Source organism: Esox lucius, chromosome 5 (genome assembly GCF_011004845.1).
Source record: "Esox lucius isolate fEsoLuc1 chromosome 5, fEsoLuc1.pri, whole genome shotgun sequence".
Lineage (NCBI taxonomy): Eukaryota > Metazoa > Chordata > Actinopteri > Esociformes > Esocidae > Esox > Esox lucius.
The window spans coordinates 33,021,753-33,034,280 of NC_047573.1; the positions used below are offsets into that span (position 1 = coordinate 33,021,753).

The 12,528-nt window shown below is 39.3% G+C and overlaps 1 protein-coding gene and 2 long non-coding RNA genes across 8 annotated transcripts in view; 2 read left to right on the forward strand and 1 right to left on the reverse strand.

Moving 5' to 3' along the window:
• Window positions 1–12,528, reverse strand: part of LOC105024384 (sulfotransferase 1C2) — a 67,568-nt gene that overhangs the window by 41,265 nt on the left and 13,775 nt on the right. For all 6 annotated transcript variants that reach the window (XM_020046742.2, XM_010894311.4, XM_010894310.4 and 3 more), the window contains one exon: window positions 742–870. In XM_020046742.2, coding sequence (XP_019902301.1) covers window positions 742–870 — 129 coding nt within the window. The remainder of the gene's footprint in view (window positions 1–741; window positions 871–12,528) is intronic.
• On the forward strand, window positions 7,027–7,772 carry LOC105024383. The gene is made up of 3 exons (XR_829041.3): window positions 7,027–7,151; window positions 7,265–7,437; window positions 7,689–7,772. It is a non-coding gene; the product is annotated as an uncharacterized LOC105024383 (long non-coding RNA).
• LOC106024286 lies at window positions 8,387–9,784 on the forward strand. Its single transcript, XR_001198191.3, has 3 exons — window positions 8,387–8,898; window positions 8,986–9,107; window positions 9,381–9,784. It is a non-coding gene; the product is annotated as an uncharacterized LOC106024286 (long non-coding RNA).

Here is a 12,528-nt window from a genome sequence, read left to right on the forward strand (position 1 = left end):
CATGATTTATTCAGGGTTAGTCTCTAGGGCTAGGTTAAATTTAGGCATAAAGGTAAGGTTATTGAGATTATGATTAGGTTAAAGTAAGGGTAAGGTTTAGAATTGGGATAGGGAATATTGATTTCTGAGTTCCTGTTCTCCACAAAGATATAAAAAAAACTTGATTGTTATTGAAAATAAAATATAAAGGTGTATTTTCTCTGCACAATGGACAAGAAAATAATGATCAAGGCTGACCAGCACCCTCTCCAGGAAATGTTTGGGTGCTGGTTAGATTCAACGTTATTGACATTCAACAGTACAAGTACAGTACAACAAAAAGCAGTTAGCATCTAACCAGAAGTGCAGATAGAAGAGGGCAGGAAATGTACAAGTATTAAGTATATTCTATGTTGTGTATGTTATAAGTGGAATGTATAGATATGCAATGAAGGCAAATATATTGCAAATGGCAATTCTAAATGAGCAATGAAGGCAAATAGGGGAGGGCAGAAAAATATACTATGTATTATGCACAGGTGAAAATGGCAATTCTGACTGTGCAAGCTGGAGGTGCAAGTTAATATGTTACACATAGCATGGCTAGGCACTGCAAAGCAAGTGGGAAGCTTTTCAGTTAAGTAGCATAAAGACAATGAATGAAACAGAGTAAAATTTGTTAAAATACTTCAAAAAAACATCTGTTCCTATTTGAATATTTGTGTCTCAATAAACCAAAAACAAGGTGTCACACACACATACCCGAAGGGATTGGCGGGGGTGAGTGGATCTCCAGGAAGGGGATTCGGTGATGAGTCGGCGCTCTCCTTGCAACCTCTGCATCACCGTTGTGAAGCAGCAGGTCCACGATCTCCTGGACCCATGTGGTTCCTGTAGAACAGAAAAGGTTGACATGAACACACCTGGGCATCATCAATATAGCTGCCAACAGTCCACCTATCACAGAGAAATTACTTGAATGAGAATGTACAGTACATGCTAGTAATAAGAGACAAGCTCAGGTTTAAGCTTTATTTTAAGGTTTGACAGCTACAGTGGGGCAAAAAAGTATTTAGTCAGCCACCAATTGTGCAAGTTCTCCCACTTAAAAAGATGAGAGGCCTGTAATTTTCATCATAGGTACACTTCAACTATGCGAGACAAAATGAGAAAAAAATCCAGAAAATCACATTGTAGGATTTTATATGAATTCCTTGGTAAATTCCTCAGTAAAATAAGTATTTGGTCACCTACAAACAAGCAAGATTTCTGGCTCTCACAGACCTGTAACAACTTCTTTAAGAGGCTCCTCTGTCCTCCACTCGTTACCTGTATTAATGGCAACTGTTTGAACTTGTTATCAGTATAAAAGACACCTGTCTACAACCTCAAACAGTCACATTCCAAATTCCACTATGCCCAAGACCAAAGAGCTGTCAAAGGACACCAGAAACAAAATTGTAGACCTGCACCAGGCTGGGAAGACTGAATCTGCAATAGGTAAGCAGTTTGGTGTGAAGAAATCAAATGTGGGAAGAATTATAAGAAAATGGAAGACATACAAGACCACTGATAATCTACCGCGATCCGGGGCTCCACGCAAGATCTCACCCGTGGGGACAAAATGATCAAAAGAACGGTGAGCAAAAATCCCAGAACCACACGGGGGGACCTAGTGAATGACCTGCAGAGAGCTGGGACCAACGTAACAAAGGCTACCATCAGTAACACACAATGCCGCCAGGGATTCAAATCCTGCAGTGCCAGATGTGTCCCCCTGCTTAAGCCATTACTTGGCCATGCCTGTCTGAGGTTTGCTAGAGAACATTTGGATGGTCCAGAAGAGGAATGGGAGAATGTCATATGGTCAGATGAAACCAAAATATAACTTTTATTTATTTATTTTTTGTTATTTTTTTAGTTTTATTTGATTGGGACAATGCATGTTAATGAACAAGACATGGAGTACATGCATGTAAAAATGCCGGATTATAGCCAAGGGCTAATTTCCATCCGTAGTCCCAGGAGAAAGAATGCTGAGTTGCATCCAAAGAACACCATACCTACTGTAAAGCATGGTGGTGGAAACATAATGCTTTGGGGCTGTTTTTCTGCAAAGGGACCAGGAAGAATCAATGGGGCCATGTATCGTGAGATTTTGAGTGAAAACCTCCTTCAATCAGCAAGGGCATTGAAGATGAAATGTGGCTGGGTCTTTCAGCATGACAATGATCCCAAACACATCGCCCGGGCAACGAAGGAGTGGCTTCGTAAGAAGCATTTCAAGGTCCTGAAGTGGCCTAGCCAGTCACCAGATCTCAACCCCATAGAAAATCTTTGGAGGGAGTTGAAAGTCTGTGTTGCCCAGCGACAGCCCCAAAACATCACTGCTCTAGAGGAGATCTGCATGGGTCAAAATACCAGCAACAGTGTGTGAAAACCTTGTGAAGACTTTTGACCTCTGTCATTGCCAACAAAGGGTATATAACAAAGTATTGAGATGAACTTTTGTTATTGACCATACACTTATTTTCCACCATAATTTACCAATAAATTCATAAAAAATCCTACAATGTGATTTTCTGGATTTCTTTTTCTCATTTTGTCTCTCATAGTTGAAGTGTACCTCTTTTTAAGTGGGAGAACTTGCACAATTGGTGGCTGATTAAATACTTTTTTCCCCCACTGTATAAGACCCAGTTCATTGGACCTACAATATATACAATGATGAGCCAAAACATTATGACCACTCACAGGTGAAGCGGATAACGTTTATCATCTCCTAAGTGCACATGTCAAGGTCTGGGTAGATTAGATGGTAAGCAAAAAATCTGTAATGTTGATGCAGCAGAACAATGCTAGTTGGATGCAGGAGAAATTTGCAGTAGTTAATACCTGGGTGTCTTTGACAAGGGTCAATTGTTATAGTCAGATGACTGGGTCAGAGCATCTCTGAAACTGAAAAGCTTCTGGAGTGCTCCTATCAACAGTGGTCTGAGGAGGGACAAACCTTTAACTGGCGACAGGGTGTTAATGTGTGAGGGCAATGAAGGTTATCCTGTCTGGTCTGGTTTGCAGTGGCACAAGTCACAGGAAGTGTTACTGATGGTTAAGAAAGGAGTGTGTCACAACACACAGTGCATCGCACCCTGCTGCGTCGCCGCAGACCAGTCAGAGTGCCCACGATGACCCAGTCATTGAAAGCACATACAACTGAACTTGGAGCAGTGGAAGAAGGTTGCCTGGTCTGATGAGTCTAGTTGTCTTTTACATCACGTGAACGGCGGTGTACATGTACGCCGTTTACCTGGGGAAGTGATGGCACAAAGATGCACTGTGGGAAGATGACAAGTGAGAGGGAGTGTGATGCTCTGAGCAATGTTCCGCTGGGAAACTCGGGTCCAGGCATTTATGTGGACATCAGTTTGACACGGGCCACCTAACTAAACATTGTTGTAGACCAGATACACCCTTTCATGGCAACGGTATTCCCTGATGGCAGTGGCCTCTTTCAGCAGGATAATGCATCTAATCATACTGCAAACATTCTGGAATGGTTTGAGGAACATGAAGAAGAGTTCAAGGTGTTGCCCTGGCCTCCAAATTCCCAAGATCTCAATCTGACTGTGCATCTGTGGGATGTGCTGGACCAACAAGTCCAATCCATGGTGGCTCCACATCGCAGCTTACAGGACTTCAAGGATCTGCTGCTAATGTCTTTGTGCCAGATAACACAGGACACCTTCTGAGGTTTCACCTTCACAGTCCCTGCCTCGGAAGGTCAGTGCTGTTTTGGTGGCATGCAGAGGACCAACAGCATATTAGACAGGTGGTCAAAGTTTTGGCTCATCAGTGTACTTTTGGCCATATAGTGGACAACCCCATTTCCAAAAAAGTTGTGAAGCTGCGTAAAATGCAAATACAAACAGAATGGAATTTTATTTGAAAATAGTACGAAGACAACATATCAAATGTTGATACTGAGAAATGTTATTGTTTTTGGAAAAATACATGCCCATTTTAAATGTGATGACAGCAACATGTTTTAAAAAAGTAGGGATGGGCATGTTTGCCACTGTGTTGCATCACCTCTTTTAACAATACTCTGTAAGTGTTTGGGAACTGAGGACACCAATTGCTGTAGTTTTGAAAGTGAAATATATTCCCATTCTTGCTTGATATAGAATTTCGGCGGCCTCCTTTGTCATATGCTCCAGATATTTTCAACAGGTGACAAGTCTGGACTGCAGGCAGGCCAGTTTAGTACCCGGGCTCTTTTACTACAAAGCCATGCGGTTGTAATATGTGCAGAATGTGGTTTGGCGTTGTCCTGCTGAGATAAGCAAGGCCTTCCCTGAAAAAGACATCTGGGTGTAAGCTGTCTGGATGTAAGCATATGTTGCTCCAAAATCTGTATATATTGTTCACAGATGTGCAGGTCACCCATGCCATGTGCACTAATGCACTGTGTGCTGATAACAAGCAGGATGGCCCCTCTCCTCTTTTGTCTGGAGGATCCATTATTCTCAAATTATTATTTTTACATTTCTAGATCTTGTGTATAGTTTCTTCTTTGCATGGTAGCGTTTTAACTTGCATTTGTGGATACAGCGATGTACACAGACAGTGGTTTTTGGAAGTGTTCCTGAGCTCATGTGGTGATGTCCACTACATAACCGTGTCTGTTTTTAATGCAGCGCCGCCTGAGGGCCCAAAGGTCACAGTCATCCAATATTGGTTTTCGGCTTGGTGCCTTGTGTACAGAAATTTCTCCAGATTCTCTGAATCTTTTAATGATATTAAGTAACATGCATGATGAGCTCCCCAAACAACATTTTACATTCAGAAAGCATTACACAATTTTTCCAGTCTTTTGTTGCCCCTGTCCCAGCTTTTTTGAAACATGTTGCTGGTATCAAATTCATAGTGTGCTCATATATTTCAAGAAACAATAACATTTCTCAGTTTCAATATTTGACATGTTGTCTTTGTTCTATATTCTATTGAATATAGGCAAGCACATTTATTTATATAGAACAATTCATACATAGAAGCAATGTGCTTTACAAAGGAAAAGAGAAATAAATAAATAAAAATACACTAGCATAAAAACAGTGTTTAAATGATTGGCACATCATTGCATTATGTTATCTTTACATTTTACACAGCATCCCAACTGTTTTGGAAACAAGGTTGTGTGTGTGTATAAATATATATACACACACACACCTAAAGGATTATTAGGAACACCATACTGTGTTTGACCACCTTTCGTCTTCAGAACTGCCTTAATTCTACGTGGCATTGATTCAACAAGGTGCTGAAAGCATTCTTTAGAAATGTTGGCCCATATTGATATGATAGCATCTTGCAGTTGATGGAGATTTGTGGGATGCAGATCCAGGGCACGAAGCTCCCGTTCCACCACATCCCAAAGATGGACATGGTCAGAAACAATGCTCAGGTAGGCCATGGCATTTAAACGATGCTCAGTTGGCACTAAGGGGCCTAAAGTGTGCCAAGAGAACATCCTCCACACCATTACACCACCACCACCAGCCTGCTCAGTGGTAACAAGGCATGATGGATCCATATTCTCATTCTGTTTACGCCAAATTCTGACTCTACCATCTGAATGTCTCAACAGAAATCGAGACTCATCAGACCAGACAACATTCTTCCAGTCTTCAACTGTCCAATTTTGGTGAGCTCGTGCAAATTGTAGCCTCTTTTTCCTATTTGTAGTGGAGATGAGTGGTACCCGGTGGGGTCTTCTGCTGTTGTAGCCCATCCGCCTCAAGGTTGTGCGTGTTGTGGCTTCAGTCGGCCCATTCTCCTCTGACCCCCCTTTCTGAATAAAGTTCTAAAAAAGTTGCCAGGGCATCATGTTGCAAACAGAATATTTAGATTTTTTTTCTTTTCTTTTCGTGCATATGATAAACAATTTTCACTGTTTGTGAGACATAGGCTAACATCTTCTTGCAGAAGATTGAACCGCTTATTGCTAGTTGCAGTTTCATGATGTTGCCATGTTGCTGAAGGTGAAATGCAATAGTATCAAGAAGTACATCAAATTGCACTCAGGCTTCACCTATTCAGAATTCATCAGGGAAGGTAAATCCTTTGAAGGCCAAACAAAATATGTAGTCAATTTAACAAGAAATCACTGCACGGTATTATCTGTGGCTGAACTATTTAAATACTTTTGGCTGTATTTAACAGTTTATATTACATGTTGTGTCATAATCTTTTATTTTAATTGCAGGGCTTTACTTTTAATGACATGATTCTTTTTAGTTTAACAGAGTTAAGCAGGATGATTTCAAATTTGCTCCAGGTGACTTTATCTGGTTACATTCCCTCCTTTTATACAGTCAAAAACAAGTTTGGGCTTCCTGATGTAGCTCAACTTGACATTTTTGATTAAACTGACACAGCAGTAGAGGAAGACATTCTTCTAGAGCTGTTGGAGGCCAATCCAGACATGTGCCTGACAGTACGTGAAAGCATTTCAGATAAAGATAGGTGTCATTAAGAAAACCAATGTTAATGGATAGTAGGGCTGTCAACAAATATTCAAAATTTTAATATATATTCGAATAGTTTTTAGAAAACAAATTTCAAAGGTGAATATTAATATTCAAAAAAAAATTTAAAATATGGAAAAAAACATTTGCAGTAGCAGAGGTTGTCTGGCTGTCTGCTTTGCGAGTGGGCGCGCTAGCGCGCCTGACGGTACAGATCTATATGTCCAACACAACTGAAGCGTGGTGTCGCAACGTCATACAGCCATGGTTGATGCTCCACGCCCCTGACCAGCAGCTGATTGGATGAACGCGTGATGTGGGTCTGGCTACTCGAGAATTTCAACAGTGTCATGGTGGCTCGTTGAGAATACGATCTCGTATTTTACAAAAATTGTTCACTGAAACGTGTTTCTGAAAAAAATCTACGTGAGAAATAGGCCATGCAGTTGCTGAATATGTCTTCATTTCAGCTCAACAAAGGTTAGTTTGAAAGATATTCGTCTACTTCTACTGGATACTCTACAACTTTTTAGAGGGAATATTCGAACGTCATTTTTGAGGAATTTTGACAGCCCTAATGGATAGGGCTATTTGATGCAGCTGACATTGACCTTTCTTTATGGAACGAACATGGCAGCGGGCAAGGTTGGGTCAAATTTGTTACACATTACTTAAAATATAATCTGAATACTTTAGGGTTACTTAAAATGTTTATACTAAAATGGATATTAAGTTAATCAAATTCTCTCTTTTTAAAGAGTTGTCTCCTTTAGATCATTCAACACCATCTTCCCTCACGGACACCATATCACTTTCTTCAAGTGACAGTGACCTTCGAGAACTGGGTATTACCACAGGCAGAAATAGATCCAGCAAAGAAGACATGAGCAGTTCTGCAACAAAGGCTTCCGTGTCAGAGGCGGCAAAGGAGGTAATTGAGAGCTGAAAACGTCTTATTTTGAATGACTATCAATTATAAGGTGTCACGTTTAATTGAGATGATCACCAATCCAACCATATTGCTTCCTTCATAGATGTTAACCTTTCACAACACTACTGTTTTTTATCATTCCTCTGAACTTTCACCCTTAGTCTATACAGACATGTTGTGGTATGTTTTTTCTAATAGAATTGAACACTAAACACTAAAACTTATTTTTACTTTTCCTATTATGCGAGTAGATGGTAGAAAAGTCCTTGCTTAAGAAGCCTGGAGGAGAGGACATTCTTGAAGAGTACAAGTGAGAAAATTCACTAATGCACCGCACTCGGAGACAGCTTGTCAACATATTGGCGAGTGATATGACTGAGAGATATGGGTAAGATTTAAAAAGTTTTTATTACAAAGAAATAAGGCTGTAAGCTTGTAATGATATAACCAATGTTTCTTGTACTATATAAAGACATTATTAAAGATTGACTTTCTAGAGCTGGATTCCTTCCCTTTAGCAGAAGGAGAAGTATGCCCTGGGAATTATTACACTCTTTCCCTCACTGAAGGATCCTTTTTCTCCAAAGGGCTATGTAAGTTTTACAACCTTATTAAGAAAACACAGCACCAGATTTACAGTTAAGGGCTTTGGCGTTGTAGTTTTCATTATAAAATAACTAGTTGTTTATAAAAGAGAAAATATTTCAAAATTCAACAATCATGATATTGCCCTGATTTGAAATTACTTGGGTTATAAGGATATAAAAAATAATCTATTAAATAAGTAATTGTTCTTTTGTTTCACAATGCTGCATCTTCACTTTATGTAAGATCGTTTTGTGATTATTTGTGTTTATTCATTTAAATGTAACAGGAGCATTTCTATGATGGGGAAAAAGGCACTGGATATTTAGCGTGTCGCCTCAAAACCATTTCCAGGACTACAGGAAAACGGCCAGTCAAGGAAGTCTCAGTGCATCAAGGACAAGGACCAAAGCGCCAAAGATCAGCAACCACACTGCCTCAGCAGCTTGATGGAGATGCCTGCAGGGAGGCCATTTCATTTCTTGTTCACTCTCCTGATTAAGCAAGTGTATTTCAGTGTATTTTTGTGTATGTTTGTGCATGTCCCACAAAGAAGCACAGATGTCTTCAAAACATTTCCACGCCTTTTGGATGTCAAAGGACTGGTGAGTTGTATATTTCTTTTATTTAAACCGAAGTCTTTAATATCCCGTGTTTTGATGGATGTTAGCCATGAAAACACCTAATCATTCATCTTCCTGGCTTATTGACTGTATTCTTTTTTCCAAAATCTTTATTCTGACTTACACTGGTTTAATATACCACACACTGATATCAAAAATCACTAAGCACACCATTAACAACAACTGACTCAGACAACTGAGCTATGCCGACTTCTAAAAGCTGCTGAGAAACTTGCAGAGAACGATGAAACGGGTAAGCTACACAGCATGCATGGTTCATATTACAAATTAGTTAGCTATTTTTTTTTAGACATTAATGCCTTGTTTTTCTTCCTGATAGACTGGGACAGTGACATCGCTTCTATGCTGCTTCTTCTCTATCTCTTGCCACCCACAGCTGGACGGAAGAGGACCAAAATAAGTCCAAGTGATGCAGTGGACAAACTGGTGCACTTTCATAAGGTACATTATATACCTCATTTGTTAAAATTGCACGAGACAGTTTTTTAGTTATATGCATTAGCAAGCTTTTCCTGGCCATATGTTGCTTTTAAAGTGCGTTCCTTCCAAATGAATGGTATTGCAGGCCAGTATGTCCCCATAATTTGATTCACTGAAAAACGGTCCTCAAATAATCTCAAATACAGGGGCTGTTTACAAAGTATTACATTAACATGGACCAGCAAGTACCAGATTCACTTGAAGGTGTACACATAATATTTTTTTTATTTTTAGTCATGCTGCAGCATCAATGAATATCTGCTGGAAAGAGAGAGTAAACAACCATACATCCTTGCCATTGGCCGAACACAGAAGGCGATTGATACCTTCTACATCGCCGTTGACAAACAGCTCATCCTCTGTCAAGCCACCAGCTTGTTGGGTGCTTTTGATGAACTATTTAAATCCCACTACGTGTTCAACTAGTCTTATGATGAGTCCCTGGTCCATTTCTACACTTTTCTGCAGACAACGGTCTACAACATTGATGTCACCAAAACAGATGAGTCTAAGAGTACGTGAGTTGTGGGCAAAACATTTGAATGACACATGAATATGTTTAAATGTTTCATATGTCAAGCAGTGCATGCTACCAGCCAGGGCCTAATAACCCATTTGCGAATCTGCCACAGTTTCTATCCAAGCACTAGGTTTAAGTCAGTTTGTGCACAAGATCATTGTAGGCGTCAGTTTTCAACATTTTTAGGTTTTAAAAAGCATTTGATTAGTGTGCATGATAAGGATTGTCAAAGTGGTGATGCAGAAACCTCAGTCATTTCAGGCAGATTTTCACAGTTTACAAAATGGTACAGAAGTTGCAGGAACAAGTGTCGTGCAGAGCCCTGACACTGGGTATTTTGATAACAATGGATTGGGTCAAAGTTAAAAAGAAAACGCAAAAGATATCTGTGCTACAATTATTGCCAAACTCCATGGTAGTGGTATGGCAAGTAGTGTAGTTTCAGCAATTGTTAATGATTTGGAAGAATTTGCTGGTGGTCTGCACTCCCATGTTAAGCATGAAATACTGTCTGCTGTGCCAAAAGATAACCCTGTAAGGTCTACATTGGAAAAGGGTTTTGAGAATTTTGAAAACCCATTTGTGAGTTTTAATACTGAAACTAAAAGAATTAAGTATTTCAACAAGAAATGGGGGATTGTGGAGCCACTGGAAAAAAATTTAGGAGTTCGATTTAATACAAGACTAAATAAAAATACTGGTACTTATGATCAGGTCCCAGTGAAAGACACTTTTGTTTACATTCCAATTTTGGAAACTATTACATTTATCTGTCGCAATTCTTATGAACTACTTGCAAAACCATCTGTATCAAATGACAGATATGAAGACTTTTGTGATGGAAGTTATTTTAAGTCACATCCATTGTTCTCAAAAACACAGACTTCTTTACTAAGTCAGCTTTACTATGATGACTTTGAGACTGCTAACCCACTGGGTTCAAAACGTGGTGTTCACAAAGTTGGTGCTCTCTATTTTGTCCTCCGAAATCTGCCTCCAAAGTGATAGGAAATGGGCATGAGAAACTTAACACAACACAGATGTGCTGACTAACTCTGAAAGAAGGACCATCGATAGGACGTGTTGCCTGTTATTGATGGGCCCCACACATCCTGTCCATACATTCTGTCCATATCTCCTGCTAGGAGTTGCCCATGTGACTGTCATAGATTCTATCGATAGATAGATGGACCATTGGGCAGGTTGCAACATACCATGATAATAGACTGTGTAATGGTTGGCTACAATCATTGTCCACCTCCTATGTATCCTTGCATAAAAAACTGTGTTGCCTCTGTAATTATGGAAGAGATAAAAATGAGAAATGGAAGGACAACATCATAGACTCATGCTGAATAAAGATGGCTCTCCCCTGACTTCTGGTTGCATTTATTTTGTTCATGGATCAAACTTGGACAGAATCTAACAGCATGGTGCCGTGAGCCGGATAGATGGATTTGCACTCTGAATGGTGAGTCAAACCACTCTAAAAGAACAAGTCAGTTCAATCAGCATGAATATCCAGATGAACACATCTGGAACAACAAGAAGACGTTGACACTGAAAGATGTGTTCTTAGTCTTAGTCCAGAGATTCCACAGAAGAAAACAAATCTTCGTTAAGTCATCTAGAAGTCCTTGCTAAATCTTCCTTGTTGTGATGGGAAGTACTTACTAGACTGAGTAGTAAGTGACACATGTGTAAAGTCCTAATATAGGCCACTCTTTAGTGCAAAGCTTTGGTATTCATCTAGAAGTCCTTGTTATTTGGATAGCAGGTAGACGCATATGTAGTAAATTAAATCTTGTACAAGTAAGGGGAAAATTATGTTTTTAAGTTTAAAACAGCGTGGTAAATACAGGGACTGCAGCCCTCCCGTTGTAATTTAGAAAATGGCGGAACTGGCTGATGACAGTATAAAGAGTTTGAAAATAGATGACTGTCGCCAAGAGATCATTCTAAAATATGCCATTGTTCCAAAAGATTTTTTTAGTTTTTTTGATATACAGAAAATATGGGAAGAAATTCAAAAATGGAATGATAAATTCCTCAAAAATGGTCTTGAAAGACCTTTGAAGGAGAATGAATGTGTTCAGGCGTAGGCTGAACAAATGAAAGGACTTGAAAAGTTGGAAAAGGAACTGGAAACGTTGAAAGCAGGAACAGCATCTAAAGACACTCAACGCCCATTGAAAAAGAAAACAGGATCATGTCACTATTGTGGAATCATTGGACATTGGCAAAATTAGTGTCGAAAGAAGAAGAACCAAAGGAAAAAGACAGGATGCACAGACAGTTGTAACATGAGACATTCTGCCCACATTCCGATCAGCAGCAAGGAAAGATTTCCCATGTATGGAATTCAGGAATCAAAGACAGATGATTTCCTGGTGATACCGGGAACTGACGTGAGCTTATAATCATTGATTAAAAGTTTTAAATATGTTTACAAAAATGTATGGAACCTAAATATTGAGTAGAGCTGGAACTTATCAAGGAAATCTGATCACTTCCCTTGATAATGACCATGCTTATTCAAGTTAATATTAATTCGAAAGCACTTTGATGGTGTTGGAGCTACATTAGTGTGTTTTCAGTAGTGGTAATTTTGTAGATTAATTTGTTTATTATTATGATTTTGTTCATATTAGTAATATATCTTTTTGGTAATATTTGTTTGTTTGTTTAGTTAATTGTTTCTTATTTATACGTTTAATTTTTATTCATGGTTAGTTTAATAATTACAATGTTTGATTTAGACACCAGAGGGCAGTGGTGGGCACAGGTAAAGATGAATATAGGTAGGAAGAAGAAGACGCACCTAGGTGATGGGCACATGATTTTTTACCAACGTGAGAGATG